The 14,925-nt window shown below is 38.6% G+C and overlaps 1 protein-coding gene across 3 annotated transcripts in view; it reads left to right on the forward strand.

Moving 5' to 3' along the window:
* Positions 1-346: 346 nt before the first annotated feature.
* VGLL3 (vestigial like family member 3) overlaps positions 347-14,925 on the forward strand; it is a gene marked incomplete at both ends in the record, with an annotated part of 41,943 nt that continues 27,364 nt past the window's right edge. Inside the window, 2 exons of one of the 3 annotated variants that reach the window (XM_079705608.1) lie at positions 347-472; positions 12,294-12,579. In XM_079705608.1, coding sequence (XP_079561734.1) covers positions 347-472; positions 12,294-12,579 — 412 coding nt within the window. The remainder of the gene's footprint in view (positions 473-12,293; positions 12,580-14,925) is intronic. The other 2 variants (XM_079705609.1, XM_079705610.1) reach the window with 2 other exon arrangements.

Below are 14,925 nucleotides of genomic sequence, written 5' to 3' on the forward strand. Positions count from 1 at the left end.
GGCTGCGGCTGCGGCTGGCGCTGCCGTGGGCGCCGTTGCCCTCGCCCGAGCCCCGCACTGCCATGCTCCCGCCGCGCGGCGGGCCAATGCGTCCCCGAGTCGCTATATAAGCGCCGGCCAGGGGACACCCGGAGGGGCTGAAGATGAGGGTGCCCGCGCATGGGCCCCCGCCGATTGCCAACCCCTCCCGAGCCCGCGCCCCGCGCGGAGCCCACGGCCGCCGAGGACCCGCCTTCGCCACAGTAGCAGCTGGGGCTGCGACAGAGGCGGCAGCTGCGGCGGCGCCTGTCGCGCGAGCGCGTAGAGCAGCGGCCGCAGCTCCGGGGCCGCCGCTGCCCCGGCTGCCATGAGTTGTGCGGAGGTGATGTATCACCCCCAGCCGTATGGAGCGCCCCAGTATCTGCCCAACCCCGTGGCAGCTGCAACCTGCCCCACAGCCTATTACCACCCGGCGCCCCAACCTGGCCAGCAGGTGAGTCACCGACCGGGCAGCCTGCCGGGGGCGGGGGCGAGGGGCAGCGAGAGTATCGGTCTGGGGCTCCCAAGACGTCCCTCTGGGACGGGTGGCGCGGAGGATGCTCTGAGCCTTGCGGGAGCGCCCTTGAACAGAAAACCATCAGAAGAGAAGAGCCGAGGCTTCGGGAAGGACGAGCTGCCAGGTGGACGGGTGGGGATTCCAAGCGAGGCACTACCTGGCTGGGGGCTTCAGTGAGCTCTTGTCACCGGCTCAGAAGCTATTCCTCATAGCCACCCTAGCTCTTAGGGCTCAGTTCTCTGAAGCTCACCAAGGGCATCTGTCTTAGGAGTATGTGAGTAAAGTTCCTTTAAACCAAATATTTTGTTTCCTTTGAAACGGCGGAGTGTTTCAGGGTTTTTCTTGATTAAGAGGATGAAATGTGTCACTGACATAGGGGAGGCTACCTGGACAGTGAGCCCATGGAATGACTTTTCTGGAACTTTATGGTGGAACATGGGTCTAGTGTAATATCTGTCAAATGTTACTAGAAGTTCTCTGCAAAGTCTGTCATCTTCCATGCTTAGGTGACAGAGATTGTTCCCCAAATTCCTCATTCATTTTTAATTGCATCAAAGCACAGAGATGTTATGGTTCAGTCTGTTGGACAGAAGAACCCTTTCCTTTCCCAGCTAAGAGGTAACCTTGGGTCACTGGATGCTGGGTCTCCACCATGCCCAGAGTGACTGAATGCTGTTGGATAAAAAGGATTCAGGAACTAGGGAGATGATAAAGTTCCTTTAGAATGGAGAGTAGGGTTCTGAGGGAATTAAGCACTAGGTACCCTTGGACGTTCCTCCCTGTTCGCCCGCAGTGTGTCAAGGCTTATTAGCACTACATAAAACATATATGAGCATGTGGCCAGGGTCTGTACCAAAATAGGGTCCTGAAACTCTGGGAATTAGGGTGGGTTGATTTGGTGAGACTTAAAAAAATATACATACTCTGAGGTAGAGACACCTATCAGGGATCTAGATATGGTTCTGAAACTAACATCCACAGAATTTATTGATTGACTTTTTTTTTTTTTTAGTTTCTTAAAAAACATATTTTATTGTGGTCTTCAGGGTTTGGCTCTTTAATTAATCTAGCCATTTAATTTATTTCCTCTACCCCTGTCTCTTTACTAGATTTATTGTGCTACTCTTTGGAAAGAAATTATAACTTCGGTGTAGAATTTAGGGACTGAAATTCAGCTGATTCTGGAAGGGTACATACTCTAGATTTATCTGCTGAATAGTATGAGCTTAACCAGGACAACTAGGGCAAAAGAGGAAGGAGCCCCACTTTCTAGCTATCTTTTTTTTTTTTTTCTTCATCATCTTCAGCATTTCAAAGCAAGATTACTTTTAGGGAGGGGAATGGGAAAACATTTTGTAATTTGTGATCAAGGGTGACAGGTTAAAACATTTTGGTTATGCTCTTTTTCTTTGGCTTTAATATAAAAGATAGAAGTAATGGAGGAAACCATTTAAGTCCAAGTCAGGCAAGTGATGCAAAGAGACGCTGGATATCCATTTTCTGTGTTTTATGAACACTGTGTCCCAGATGAACCACCCTTTTTTTCTTTACTTTCTTCCATCTCAGAGACTGTAGAGGCCTTAAATTATCAATTGGAATGTGGACGAGCAACAGCCTCAAACTTTACTAAACATTCAGAAAGGTATATTTCCCCTTCAAAAATAACTTTAGCAGAATAGTTGTGAATAAGGTTTTATTTTCCAGAGTTGTGAAAATAGTTCCATTAAAATACGAATCTCTAGTGGGGGTTAGAATTGGAATACTTTTTTGAGCTAGAAAATAAAATTCAGTATCAGAAAAATTATAAATAACTAATCATGAAATTTAGCTTTCAATAAAAAATAACTCCAATACCTTACCTAACTTTTGCAGTTGCCCCGAAACTCAGTTCCCAAATCACATTCTTTTGCTAAGAACGTCAACAAACCAAAAAATGAGCTTTCTTTTTCACCTGAATTGTCCACCTCGATGAGTGGCACATATTAGTAAATAGTGATCAATTTCTGCTATCCTTTGAGCTTCTGTAGATATTGTTTAAGTAGATGTTAGGCTGAGTTGAACTTAGGAACTTAGTTGAGAAGTGTGCTTGAAATTTTCATGTTACTTTTACTCCACTGGCTTGTTCGAGATTACTTTTTTGTCAGGTAAAGCAACTATTTGACTATATAACTGGCTAGCAAAATAAAAAGACAGTAGTGTAACTACTGTTCTTTTACTGTCAGGGGTTTATTTTGATGACCTATATTTTCTGTTGGAAAACAGAGTAAATCAGGAAATTCTTATCAGGCTGACAGCATTTTTAGACTATGTGGTGCGTGGGTGAAGTGGGACTAATATTGACTTGGCCCCAACGTAGTCATCTGAGAATACATATTTTGGTTGTTTTTGCATTCCATAAGGTTTTATCATTATTATCCATGAAGATTGTTTTCTCCGTACGTGGGAAGTGACCCCTAATAGCATCTTGCCTGGGAGACAAAAACAAGGGCTACGAGTCCTACTGTATTTGAAAAATTGACTTGTTGAGGACAGGAAGCAGAAAAAGTGATAGAGTTACAAAGTTTAATGGTCATTTAGAAAATGTTAGAAAAGAGAGCATTAAAGTTTTGTATCACTTCTGTATTTTCAATTATTGTAGTGTATCTTTGAACTGATTTTTTCCTCAAGTCCATATAGCTCTATAGTCCTTGTAAATTATTATCTCATAGTGGTTTATTATGATAGATTTTAAACATAGGTATATTTTCCTCTTAATGCATGATTATATAGCAGAAGTTCTTTTTTAAATAGTAGAACTTAATGCTCCAGGCACATGTATTCGCAGCTTTCCACCTAAAAGTACAATGTAATTTTGTGTAATTACAAGTGTAAAAGGCACTTGGAATTTTGTTTCATTTTTTAATTGAACATATTATAAATCATAGGTGGGTAATAGGTTAGTACCTTAAAAACAGTGAACTGCGTATACATCAGGCTGCATTGCAGTGTGTTACTTAAGCATACAGTAGGCTAAGTGAATCAAAGTAAAATGTAAATATACCTAAAGAGTCAGTTTTATAGTCCCTGATGTTAATTCCTAGAAATTGCGTGGCTGTGCATAAATCTAACAGTGTGCTTTATAGAGCCAGGATTTGCTAAGGGATGCTAAGGTCTCTGGTCCCTGTGCCCACCATCTCTTCACTGCTTGAATGCATCCGTCCCTACCAACTCCTCAGGAGAACTCTCGACTTAGTCTCTCAGCACGTGCTCCAAAGGCATGATGACACTGCAGAACGTGTACAGAAAAGAATGCGTTTTTATCTCAGCAGTGACAGTAGGAAAAAAGAGAAAAAAATTTCAAAATATGTGTCAGGAAAAATTGAGGGAAACAATCATAAATTCCCTTCATACCCCATAGATTCCTCATCTTAAATGCAGACAATCTGTCATCTAAAATCTCCCTCCCCCCATATTTTCATAATGTTAACATTAGGGAGATACTTAAAGCAAAGCTTTCAGAACTGGGTGAGTTCATAGGTGAGGTGGTGAAAGCAGAGGAGAACAATCGCCCATTCTCTAATTGTGCATAGGAGTTTTTAACAATCGCACTTTGGGCTTCATATAAGTTAGAGCATATTGACGCTGCTCTCTTCAAGGGTGACAGCTGGGTGAATATGCATGCATGCTTTCACTTTAGAGAATTAAAAGTCTTGGGAGGCAGAACTCCAGTTCTAACTTTGTAAGGAGTTTTTTCAAACTCTTTCTCTGGACTCTGCCACCTTGGTTAGGTCATAAAATATGAGATTCTGTTTGTTAGGAAAAAACCCTGGGAAAACATACTTCAACCCCTCCTTTTACAGATGGGGAAATGCATGTTTATAGGGCTGAAATGCCTGGCTAAAGATTTCAAAGCTAATTGGTGACAAAATTAGGACCACCGGATCCCCTGCTCCCCAGCAGAGCATCTTTCCACCATACCAAGCCGTCTCCCAAGATTTTTTTTTTTTTTTTTTGCTATTGCACAATAGGCTTATTTCTGTCTTTAGTGCTCCAAATCAACTTTTTGATAAAGAAGATTAATATGCAGTAGATTCTTTGGCCTTGGAGCTTGAAATTCTTTCCAAGTCCTTGGTAGTGTACGTTTTTAGTTTAGGCATTCCAAAGTTGTTTTGCAAGCATTTGTATTATGCTAATGACTTTTGTTATCCGTGTTGCATCCTTTGCTGATGAAGCAGAATACCCACTTAGCAAATGAACATGCATTTATTTGAAAATAATATGCAGGAAGTGGTATTAACAGTCAGCTTTAAGTGCCTCATATATCATTGCTGTTCCAACATAAGTTTAGATTTATTAAGAGGAAAGCATACAATTACATTCTAAATAGTTTCAATACACAGTCCACTTATTTAAGTTGGAGGATACAATTTTCTTGCAACTGTAAGCAAGGACTTAAGTAGATTTATAAGAATTCATACAGGACTTCTTTGAGAGAGAACAGCCCCTCTGATTCCAAACTACACAAAGTAACTTGACTGTAGAGACTTAGAAGCTTCAAGTGCCCCAGAGCTTTAGGCTCCCAATAACTTCCCAGCCAGAAAATTCAAAGCTAGAAGGAAAATTAAACTTTGAAATAACTAAGCTGAACTGTTGTCTCTGGCAGTCAACCAGAATGGAGATTACAATACAGATAGCAAGGGCAGGCTTGAAATCCATAAAATCATGTGCAGTGAGGCTACATTCACCAGAAAAACCAAATGCCGGGACAAGGAAGCATTCTGTGGAAATTTAAGTGAAGGATATTTTCATTCAACGCAAAGAAGTCCTACTTCACTTAGTGCTTGGTAAAGTCTCGCACCTCACAGAGTTGGAGATGACGGGGACATGACTCATAACAGCAGAAATAAGGGGGATCAGTGGGTAGAACGAACCTGCACGGTGCTTCCTTGGACAACTACAGAAGAGATGCTGTGTTGTCCCGGTTGGACAGTATGTACATTTCTGTCTTGTGTTTTTCTGTGCAAAGGGGATTGTCCATAAGACTAAAAATATTATGCGCAAGATGCCTAACGCAGATTCTAAAACGAACTCGAGAGTTAAGTGACTACCATTCTAAAACCCAACCACTTAACTTGAATCCCATTCCCATCGGCCCTATTTCCAACTGGCTTTAAAAAGAAATCTCAAAACTGATACATCTAGTAATACATAACAATTTAAGGTATTGTCTCTAGAAAAACATTTTCATTCAAGAAATAAAAACTCTCCAATACTTGAATTTCAGACTCTGGCAGAGATAGTGGAGGAAATAATTTTGGTCAAAACTTTGCACTGACTCTTTTAAAAAGCACGTCTTTCAGCAGCTGGTTTTCTGCTTTAACTATTCATTTAGGGAGACCCTAATAGTGACTTGAACCATTAGACCCAAACGTCTGTTGCTAGAAGCAAGTCATGAATGCCATATTTATAGATATTTCCGTGGATACCAGATTTATTTCAGTAATTTACAAGTATGGTCTGAACTGGGATAACTGAACTATTTTTCACTTGTCTCATACTTCAGTAGAGAAAAAAAAAAAAGGAAAGAAAAGAAAGGAAGAAGGGCCTAAACCGAACAGGTGTCCTTTCCTCTTAAAACTATGTTGTTTTAGTGTGCGAAAACACTTGTCCTTGGGGGATGGGATGGGGATATTTGAAGGATGCCTCCTTTCTGGTTACTATGAAGTAGCTAAAGGAAGTACCCAAACTAATTCCTAGGAATTGGGCTAGATGACCTATGTCTGAAAATGAATTAGTCTTCAATGATCTGTAGGGTTTTTTTGACCAGTGTCCTGCAAAATCAGAAAAGGCAGCCAACGTAAGAAACAAAATTAAGTGTGAGTTTGTCTAGAGCTCCAGCATGTTGCTTATTAGCCTACAGAGTTGGACGAGACCTCTGAGATAATGAAGTCAAAATTCCTCATCTTCAGAAGAGGAAGCTGAGGGCCAAAGGTTTCGTTGCCTTACACAGACTCATGGACTAGTTTTGGTCAAATCCCCTTAACCATTCCAGTTCTCTTTCTACTGTGTTCCCTTTCCATCTGGGCTTCTTTAGAAGCAACTAAAGCAATTAGTAATTCACCTAGTTTTACCCTCTTACTTTTCTCATTTTTAAATTTTTGAATACTAGCTACTTGGAGAAATTAGACAATTAGCCATGCGGATAAACCTGGAGGTTCTCTTTCTTTACCATTTCCCTTACAACCCTCTCTCAACTGCTGTGACTTTCATTTTTGTGGCTCCGAGCCTTTGCACAATGACTGACACAAAATAAGAATTAACTGGCAATTCGATGACTAACAGATAAATTTTAAAAAGTGAAATCATACCCTAAATCTCATAATAGGATTATGTAAACATACCAGAAATTTATACATCAGAAACTGTTGTTTCATTCAAAGCAGTCAGTTTGAGAGAGAACACATACCCTCATGATGTGATCATTGCTTAAAACATTTTGGGAATGCAAATTTTGAAATTCTCAGCCTGTGGCACATTTTTTTTAACATCCTCAAAACTGGAAAAAATTCACCCTTTGAGGGGATGGGTTTGATTTTTTTTGATAATGACCAGAATCACTGAGTGGCAGGTGTGCTCAAAAATAGCTAATATTATTTTTGGTTTGCTCCAACTACTGTTAAGAAAAATAAAAAAACAAACAAAAAAAAGCAAAGCAAACACAGAATCTCGAGGTCTGAGTGTGTCTAGTAAATTGGCTCCACTCACATTTCCAAAATAGGATTTCCAGAAAATTGTATTTTGTATCTGACTTGCCAAGGGGACAACACATTTCTAGATATAGAAGGGCAGGTTCATCTAGATATACATATATTTTGAAAAGCACTGTATTATTTAATAGCCATATCTTTGATATGTTTACATCCCTAGTTTTTAAGTGTTATAAATAACTTTAGACTTTCTTCAGTTAGCATATGATGCCACGCTGACTGTGGGCTTCTATTTGTTTATACAGTTAAACTAAATATTATATAGAGACTCATTTTCTTTACTCTGTTTTCTTGGCAGATGCTTTGTTGTCAGACAGAAAGAGGTTCTAATCCTATCCTTGCCATTTACTAGTTAGATGATCTGGCCAAGTAAATCGGTTTTTGCATATATACATTGAGAATAATTATTTGGACAAAATATTTGAGTATGTGTGACAGTTAGTGAAATAAAATATGTCGAAGGTCTGTGAACTATCTTCCTTATCCTGACCCACCTTCCCGCAACCTGATTCCTCCTCCTCCAAATAGGCCAAGGACCAAAACTTCAAGTCTCTCTGGGATAGATTTAAAAATCTGTTATTCGGGCTTCCCTGGTGGCGCAGTAGTTGAGAGTCCGCCTGCCGATGCAGGGGACACAGGTTCGTGCCCCAGTCCAGGAAGATCCCACATGCCGCGGAGCAGCTGGGCCCGTGAGCCATGGCCGCTGAGCTTGCGCGTCCGGAGCCTGTGCTCCGCAACGGGAGAGGCCACAACAGTGAGAGGCCTTGAATCTGTTATTCAAGTAAATTCAGAAAAATAGGATCAAAGAGCAGCACACTGCTTTATGGGCTTTATAGTTTTGAAACATTGACTATGGGCTAGTGGTCCTTTCTTACAGGCTCTAACCATGTCTCTCAGGGTGAAAGAATCATTGCATTTAGAGAAGATAGCCAGTAGAAATAAAAAAAAAAAAAGCTGTTTCCAAATATCCAATGATTCATTAAAATACTTTTGTTTCCTTAGAAAAAAAGTTTCCACATATGCACAGTAATCATTTGGCATTTTGTAGGCTTAAGCCTTGGGAAGTTAGTGGTATTTGGCTCCTGACATAGAAGTCTTTCTCTTGTCAGACAAATCCTTTCCCCGGCACATTCCTGTGCGAGTTTGTTTCTGTTGTGCCTGATGGCAGGCTGTGAGGTGTTTGGGCATGGTTCGCACTGCCTAGGCGGACTCCTTCACACTGCTACTTTCAAGTCTTTCTGAGTTAATTTTAACTCTGTGCCGTTAACTCGGTCACTGTTTCATCTAAACTCAAGGGTTCTTTTACCTGAAGGAAATTTGTCATTACTCTGCAATGGGGCATGAGCCAGTTAAGGTGCATTCAATAAACCAAATTGTAGTCTTTGAAATTCCTTCTGATGACTAATTTTTGTTAATAATTCATGTCTAGTAAGAAAAATATGAATACTTCTGACAGATTGGGCTATTTTTAGGGTGTGATAGTGCATTTTGAGAAAAATATGAACCACATTGCCTTTCAGCATTGATTCAGGAAATCTGGGTTCTGATGATTTGAGATTTATTTTCAAGTTTAAAATTTTATATATTACTTTCAAGAATGAAGATAACACTAAGGAAGTTTCATTCCAAGGAGCAAACACCAAGTAAATACAGAATATGGCAACAGTGTATATAAATAACATACTTAGTTTTTTTAAAAAAAAACAAAGGATTGATTTACAGCCACAAAAGCACAGATAACTGAAGGCAGTTGGGGCTTAAGAGTCACTGGGGAAGAAGATTAGGATAGTGTGAATGTTAGCATATGGATCAATTGCTGTTTAAATTGTGTGTTCCCGTTTTCTTCATGCTCACACTTGATGTTTAAAAAAATGTATGTAAATTCAGTGTTGCCATTTTAGAAGGCTATCAGGCTGTTTGGATTCTTTAGAATTCTTATTTTAACCGTGATGTTGATGGTGTGGTCATAAATGCTCCTGTGTGTTGTAAATGTAATTATTTAAATGGGTACACTAATTGTGAAAATTGATGCAAAATGCAAGAGGGGGGGTGATAAATATGCTTTATATCCTGCCCATTGGTAGCTACATCATAGGCTCCTTTTTTATTTTATTTTTTTAATAGTCTCCAGCAAATTTATTTAACTAGTAGAAGACCTGCCTCAAAGAGCTGGGAGAGAGAAAAAAAAGTATATTTTATAATCATCCTCCCAACATGTATTTAAATAGAGGAGTCAATATAGATATTTTTATAGTACCACGGGTATTTGAAAGGAATATTTCAATATATACTTATATAAATGCGTATGTGTATATATAGATATATATTACATATATAGGAAATATAAAGATTATAGGGAATCAACGCATCCATTGACAGAATTGACATTTAGAAAATAGACTCATAAAAGGTATTTTGATACAATGGAAGATTTTACTTAATTTTTCCCAGTTCATAGTGAAAAATGTATAACTTATTTGTATCCAACTACCCAGCAATTGGTTAAAAAAGAATAACATAAAATTATATAGCATTTAGAAAATTGTGTAATCTTAAATAGACTGAAAATCTATAGTTTAAATTCAACTGCCATCAATGTAAAAAGTAAGAAATTTTATTGATACCATTATTGATCATAGTACTATGCTACATTTGCATACAAATGGAGCCTATATTTGCATTTGATTTGCAGTTCTCAAATCTTTCACATATATATAACTTTAATTTTATTTTATCTAAGAATCAATTGCTAATTGGGATAAAATTTTAAAAAAATGTCTTTCTTTGGATAATTAACATAGCCAAGGCTCTTTCATTTAAGGAATAAGCATTAAAATTAAACAAATTAAACAAGTAGATGCAAAGCCTGACTCTCACAAACTGATGCTGCACTGGACATTAATGAGAAAAAAGAAATCGGTTTAATAGATTATACTGAACACTTAAGGCAGTGAAGCCACTCTGTAGATCAGTTTTAATCTTCTTCCTAAATAAAAACAGTGCTTCTTTCTAATATGCCTGAATATTCGGCAGAGTGTGTGTATTTGCTTAAAATGGTATAACTTCAGTAAAGGCACACGTGCCCGGAGAAGCAGTACTGTGATTTAACTAATAAATAGTAATATTCATGTAACTTTATAATGGAATTTAAAGCCAGGAATAACTGTAGAGGTCAGTTAGTTCAATCTTTTCATTTTATACATAACCTATATTACTACGGTGTTCTTTACTATTGAAGTTAAACATAACCATGTTCAAATCTGAGCAGAACAGATTGTAAGAATTTTATAACCACTCAGTCATTACAATCACCTATTCATCAGCAAGGCATATTCACTCACAGGGAATGAATCATCTATTCATCAAGAAGTGATAACCATACTGACACAGATTTCAAATAAAAAGGGAGATACATATAGTGTGTGTGTATATATAACAGCCCTAAATAATAAGCAGCAGCTTGTAATGTGCCTGAACATTTCAGACCCTACCTCATACAAGAACAACATATTCATTGCTGGAGTTCAGTTTTTCGAAAGAGGCATTTATAATTTGGGGCTACAGATTTTGGGGCTAGTAATTACCACTAGAAACATTGAGTCTTGGTTATGTGTTTTGATAACATTTGCCAAACTATGTGTTTACTGAATATTCTAGAATGATTTATTTTTTTCTACTGACATTCACTTTCCAACATGCATTTTTTTCTGAAATAAGAAAAATGGTCTGACAAAGGGTCAGGTTTTGTAGGTATACAGATGATAGGATGCTCATTTTGTCATTAAGATAATGAGTTTTATAGTTTTTTAGCATTATTTTCTTATATATAATTTGCACTAAAGTTGTTGATTATAAAAATATGTGCTCTATGAAAAATATTTGGAAATATTGAAAAGTAGGAATAAGGAAATAACAACCAACTACAAGCTTACCACCCAGAAAAAGAACACAAAACAACATTTTGGTGATTTTTTTATTCTGCACTAGATACCCCTCCCCTGACACATACATGTGCACACATATGTACATCTGTGTATTTTTATTATGCATTCTGGGTCCATCACTTATAAGCTCTGTGACCTTTGGCAAGTTACTTCACTTCTCTGTGCCTCACTTCTTCATATTTAAAATATGGAGAGTAATAATAACCACATTATAGAATTGTAAAGATTACATGGGGTAATAAATATAAGAGTATCAGTCATAATATAAACTATTACTAGAGCTATGATTTTCTGTTTTGAAAATATTTTAAAATTCCCAAACTCTTTTCATTTTGATTTGAAAGCCATCCTAGCCATTGCTAGTATCTTGTATTATTTTCAGCAAGTCATCATAATACCTTCTTTTTCCCTTTTATGATAATGGTGGTAAGTGGAACATCTGAAAAATATGTTCCATGCAAAATGGATCTTCACACAGACTTATTTTGTCGTTTTAGTTTGATTTTTGAGAAATGAGTTCAGCATATCTGCCAAATCCTTTTATAAGATGCTACATTCCTGTTTTTATTTTAGTGTATTTCCTTTATGAAAAACTCTTTTCTTCTCCACCCCTCCCCCAGACAGTTAGGCCTACCATCTCCATTCCTCCCCGTCCCGAACTATAATGTTGCTGTACATTAAATCTTTAAAATAGAAAAGGGAACAAAAATGGAAGGGCTCTGTCACTTTCTTTCTTTTTTTTTTTTTTTAAGTCATTCTCCTTTTGGTATATCTAAATTAAGCAAAAAAACAAGCCTGCCTTTCACAGTCTGAGAATATACCATTGGATAATGGACATCTTTTTTTTGTTGTTGCCAAATTTGAAATAGAAAAGTCTTTTTTTTCAGGGTGGGAAGCAGAAGGCTGGTTTGGGGAGGGGGAAGGTGGAGTAAAGCAAATGAAGAAGAATCAGTTTGTGAACATATGTTAATGTTTAGTTTTTTTTTTTTTTTTTTAGTGAAAAGTTAACTCATTAATGCTTTTTGTACAAACTGTCTTTGATACTGTGTTTTGTTTATTCCATCCCAGAAGAAGTTAGCGGTATACAGCAAGATGCAGGACTCTCTGGAAGTCACCCTTCCCAGCAAACAAGAGGAGGAGGAGGAGGAGGAGGAGGAGGAGGAGGAGGAGGAGAAAGACCAGCCTGCCGAGATGGAGTACCTTAACTCTCGCTGTGTCCTTTTCACTTATTTCCAGGGAGACATTGGGTCAGTAGTGGATGAACACTTCTCAAGAGCTTTGGGCCAAGCCAGCACCCTTCATCCAGAATCTGCCATTTCAAAAAGCAAGATGGGGCTAACCCCCTTATGGCGAGGTAAGAATTCCAAAGCAGATGCTCTCCAGGGCACTGGCTCTGTTTCGCAACCGTCTGTACCAGGTTCCAGCTGGAGACTTGCCCCTGGAGGACGGATATCCACTCGCTTTTTAATTTTTAAGGACAGCAAGGAATTTCTTTCAGACAAACAGCTGGATCAGTTTTGTCACATGTGGAATGCAGGGTTGGAAAGGATGCAGTCACACCCCTTAAATTCCTCGTGGAAAGTAGTGATGCAACTGGCCTGAGTTCATAGTGGCAGGATTGAGCTGTGAAGCACCATTCCTTAAGCCCCGATGGCCCAATTTGGATCTCTAAATAATAGGCGTGCCTGGATCAGTGTTTAAAAATTAGCTCTTGCTCATTCCACGAGGTGCTACGTGATGACATAGCAGAGGTCTGAGTCTGACCCAGGAATACATACTTTGAAAGCCTTTTGTGTTCTCTTGATGGCTTTCTCTGTCCTGCTTTGTTGTGATGTTAACTCTTTGTAGTGTACAACCCAGACATTATTGACTGTATCTCCCTGGTTTAAGCTATTTTTTTTGAACTCAGTAAAGCAAAGCAATAGATTGGGCTTCCTCTCCTTTATTTCCCTCTATATAGAGGTCACAGAGATGTGTGTTTGAATCTGATTTCTGATTCACAGAAAATGGTCGGATGACAACTTAATTGAGATAATTACAATATTAGAGAAAAAACAATCCATCATTCCAATGGTAGTTTTAGAGAAATATGAATGTTTCTTCTGAACTCACCTGATTCTAAGAAGAATCTAGTAAAATGGTTCTCAATGTGTGGTTTCCAGGACCAGGAATATGTGCATCTTATGGGAGTTGTTAGAAATGCAAATTCGTGGTCCAAGCCCCAAAACTACTGAATCAGAAACTCAGGGGGAGAGTATCTTGTGTTTTAACCAGCCCTCCCAGGGATTCAGATGCAGGCTCAAGTTTGATAATTGTTGATCTAGTGCTGTTAAAAATCACAGATTGCAGCCCCCTTATTTGGACCTTCGAATCAGACAGAGGCTCCAGAGGGAGGCTCTGGGAATCACTGTAATAAGTGCCCCATGTGATCCTATGGTGTGGAGAGGCTGGCCACCAGTGATAGATCACCTGTGATAGGTCACCTGTGGTAGGGGGCAGGTGAGAGGTGATGAGTGGTCGGTCCCCTCTCAGCATCAGAAGAATGGTTCTTTCTTGTCTGCCTGCCTTTCCTTCCCTTTTCTCTCCTCCCCTCCCCTTCTCTCTTTTCACCATCCCTCCCTTCTTTTCTCCTTTCTGATAATAAATATGAACAACATTGACATACACAGTGACTTTAAAGAGGAAGGTGGAATCCATATTCAAGTGACCTAGACCTTGGTAGAGGTGAACTGGGAAGCATACTGCTTATTTGATTATTAATTATGGACTTCCCACAAGAACTGAGAACTTAGTCCTTGAAACCCTAAGATGCTAATAGAACCAACAATGTCCTATTTGATAGCACATTGTGAATACTTTTAATAGTTTGTGGAGGGTGAAAATAAGAAAACTTCAGTGAATTAGCTGACTTTAATAAATAGTTTGATATATCAATAATAAATCCTATTACGACAATCAGTCCCAGGAGAGTAATAAATGCAATGCCTAATTCTTTTAGCATACTAGCATATGCAACCCAGTGATCATTTAACTTGGAATATAGGAGCGAAAGCCCCAAATTATAGCTAGATGTAAGAGTGATTTTCTAAAGTATCATAACCATAATAGTTTTAAGTGAGGTGTTGTGTAAATGCAAAAACTCTACATATCAGTGTTTTTCCCATAATCTGCATGACTGAATGAATGGAGAGGATCTTTGGAAGGCTGTCAAATTTCAGTATAGAAAGTGTGGATAATGGTAATGTTTTAGTAAGTATTATTAGAGTTTTCTTGGCATTATCTTAAATCTAGCCTTCAAATCTATCTCCTGTTTCATACATTGACTTATGCAGCAAATATTTATTAAGGTCCTACTATGTTCTAGGTAGTGGGAATATAGCAGTGGACAGGAGAGTCTAAGCTTCTACACTCAATGGAGCTTTCTAGTGAAAGAGACAGGCGATATATATATAATGAGGTGCAAGGTATTATTTTACTTAGGGTGATAACAGATGGTCTCTCTAAGACTTACATTTGAGCACAGACCCGAAGGAAATAAGAGCACTTCTTGTCACACAAATATCTAGGAGAAAATTATTTAAGGCAGAGGGAACAGCCAGTGCAAAGGCCCTGAGGAAGAACTGAACTTGAGTGTTCAACGAGAAGCCAAAATACTAGTGTGATTGGAATGAAAAGAAGAGGTATAAGTAGAGACCAGAAT

This window comes from Hyperoodon ampullatus (assembly GCF_949752795.1).
Source record: "Hyperoodon ampullatus genome assembly, chromosome: 5".
In the NCBI taxonomy this organism is placed as follows: domain Eukaryota; kingdom Metazoa; phylum Chordata; class Mammalia; order Artiodactyla; family Ziphiidae; genus Hyperoodon; species Hyperoodon ampullatus.